Here is a 2,475-nt window from a genome sequence, read left to right as displayed (position 1 = left end):
ACTCTGATTTTGAACAGGATTTGTATAAAGTTTGATATTTATGTATGTGTCTTGTAGTATTTGTGTCAATTCTTTTTGTTGAGTACATTATTATTTAAAAATATAAATAAAAAATGCAATAAAAAAATAAACTGAGAAATAATATCCTCTATATATGTTTTATTAAATACTATAACAGAAACATAAGTTTATGTTTTTCTCGGAAGGAACATTCATCAAAATGAATAGAAACAAACGCTTTAATTTTTCTTAGTCTGCAATTATTAAATCTCTGTTGTATGAATATTGAATGTGAACATTCAAATGTTTGTTTTCCTATCATCATATTCATCTAAAATATGTGTATTTTAATGTTTTTCTGCTTTTGAAGAATCCTTTTTTTGTTTGTTTTCCATACTAATTATATAATGAACAATCTTCTACAACAGGTTAATTTAAATGATTAAGAAAGCATAGAACATTTCAATATTTAACTGTGAAGTTATTTTCATACTTTGGATTGATCACTGGCTTCACACTAATCCCTTTGTCCATCAGGGAAGGAGAACCCTTCCAGACTAATGTAACTGTACCCCCCACTAATGACAGCAAATAGCCCTGTCGGCTAGATGACAGCAGCTGAGAACAATACTTAATGCTGACATCACTTTACATCTATTTTAGGTTTCTTCCTTTTATAGTGAGGTGTTTCAAATTGCTAGGCTGCTCCCCAGACAAAGCACATATAAAACATGAAAAGAGGAGGTTCCCTCTGTGCTTGAGAGTCATTTCAGCTCTGCTCAGCCTCTTGTTCATTTCTCTCCAAGTCCCAGCTCTAACACCTAAATTTTTTTTAAGCATGCCACCCAAGAAGATTGAACCAAAGAAACCTGAGCCCAAGAAGCCAGAACCGAAGAAAGATGCAGCTCCAGCTGCTAAACCAGCTCCTCCTCCGGAGCCACTACCTGAACCACCCAAGGAGCCTGACTTTGATCCAAAGAGTGTTGCTATCGAGTTCTCAACTGATCAGATTGAGGAGTTCAAGGAGGCATTTACCTTGTTTGACCGCACACCAACTGGGGAAATGAAGATCACGTATGCCCAGTGTGGGGATGTGATGCGAGCTCTGGGCCAGAACCCGACCAACTCTGATGTACTGAAAGTCCTTGGGAAGCCACGGCCAGAAGACATGAACATTAAAATGCTGGACTTTGAGACTTTCCTGCCAATGCTTCAACACATTTCCCGTGCAAAGGATCAAGGCAACTTTGAGGATTTTGTGGAAGGGCTCAGGGTTTTTGACAAAGAAGGCAACGGCACCATTATGGGAGCAGAGCTTCGTCATGTGCTCGCAACGCTTGGCGAGAGGATGACAGAAGACGAAGTGGACAGACTGATGGCTGGGCAGGAGGATGCCAATGGGTGTATCAACTATACCTCATTTGTAAAGCACATCCTCTCTGGTTAACGAGGACATTCAACCAAAAAAGACAAACCTTCTTATTTTTGTCACTTATTGGATCATTGTATATTTAGAGGTGAGATTGATCTGAAAGCAGTGAAAATATGTTGAGGCTGTTATACTCAGAAGTTACTTTTGAGCAGAAAATGAAATTGTAAGTTGTTCTTTTGAATAAACTTTTTTTAATAAAAATGTCAATAATTTACCATTGGCAATGAAGATACATTGATTAATAAAGAAAACATGATTACTACATGCATTAAAAGTGACTTTTCAATATACTAAACATTTAATTTAGAAGAAAGAAGGACTACACATGAAAATGCACATTTATGTAGACACCTTGACAAATGGTCATAACGTAATCTGGAAAAGCAGAAAGGAAAAATAAATATTTGGTTCCATCTTTAAAAGGAGAAAACTTTTTTTTTCTCAATTCTGCTTCAAAAGAACAGAGTTTCAATAAGCTTGCTTTTGTGCAGCAGCTGCTTTGAATCAGCATATATATATTTCACTTACACACACATGCACACGCACAGAAGAGCAAGACAGGTGCACCAAGGACAGACCTCCTCACATTATTTGCAGAGCTGGCAGAACAATTTGCAATGCCTTTGTAAAGTAAATAAAGGTTCATATAAAGTGAAAAATGTATGAATATAACATGACTTGACTATTTCAAGTCTTACTTTGCAATAAAAAGTAAAACAAAGGATGTTTATAAATCTTGCCCTTCATGTAGTTGGATTACTAAATGTGTAAATTATGAGTACTTCATTATATATTTTTTTATAATTTATGATTATTTATACATTTTAACTTTGTAGAGTTTATAAGAATAAACTTTAATACATAGCATGAATTCATTTTCATGATTGCAAACACTATCTGTCAAAAAATATATAAATAAAACAATAATGATTTGTCATTTTGCTATCAGTGGACTTGTGGCTGGAAAAATGACACCTGATGTTATAATTACCACCTATTTAAAGGTAACATAGTTCATCTAAGCTGATGGAATACATGGCAAA

General features: G+C 35.0%; 1 protein-coding gene across 1 annotated transcript; it reads left to right on the top strand.

Annotated features, from left to right (window-relative positions):
• The first annotated feature begins 737 nt into the window (after positions 1-737).
• On the top strand, positions 738-2,153 carry LOC116723776 (myosin light chain 4). Its single transcript, XM_032568879.1, has one exon. It carries the CDS (start codon positions 839-841, stop codon positions 1,445-1,447), a length of 609 nt encoding a protein of 202 aa, XP_032424770.1. The 5' UTR covers positions 738-838; the 3' UTR covers positions 1,448-2,153.
• Positions 2,154-2,475: the final 322 nt, after the last annotated feature.

This window comes from Xiphophorus hellerii, chromosome 8, assembly GCF_003331165.1.
Source record: "Xiphophorus hellerii strain 12219 chromosome 8, Xiphophorus_hellerii-4.1, whole genome shotgun sequence".
In the NCBI taxonomy this organism is placed as follows: domain Eukaryota; kingdom Metazoa; phylum Chordata; class Actinopteri; order Cyprinodontiformes; family Poeciliidae; genus Xiphophorus; species Xiphophorus hellerii.
This window is presented reverse-complemented; position numbering and strand designations above follow the sequence as displayed.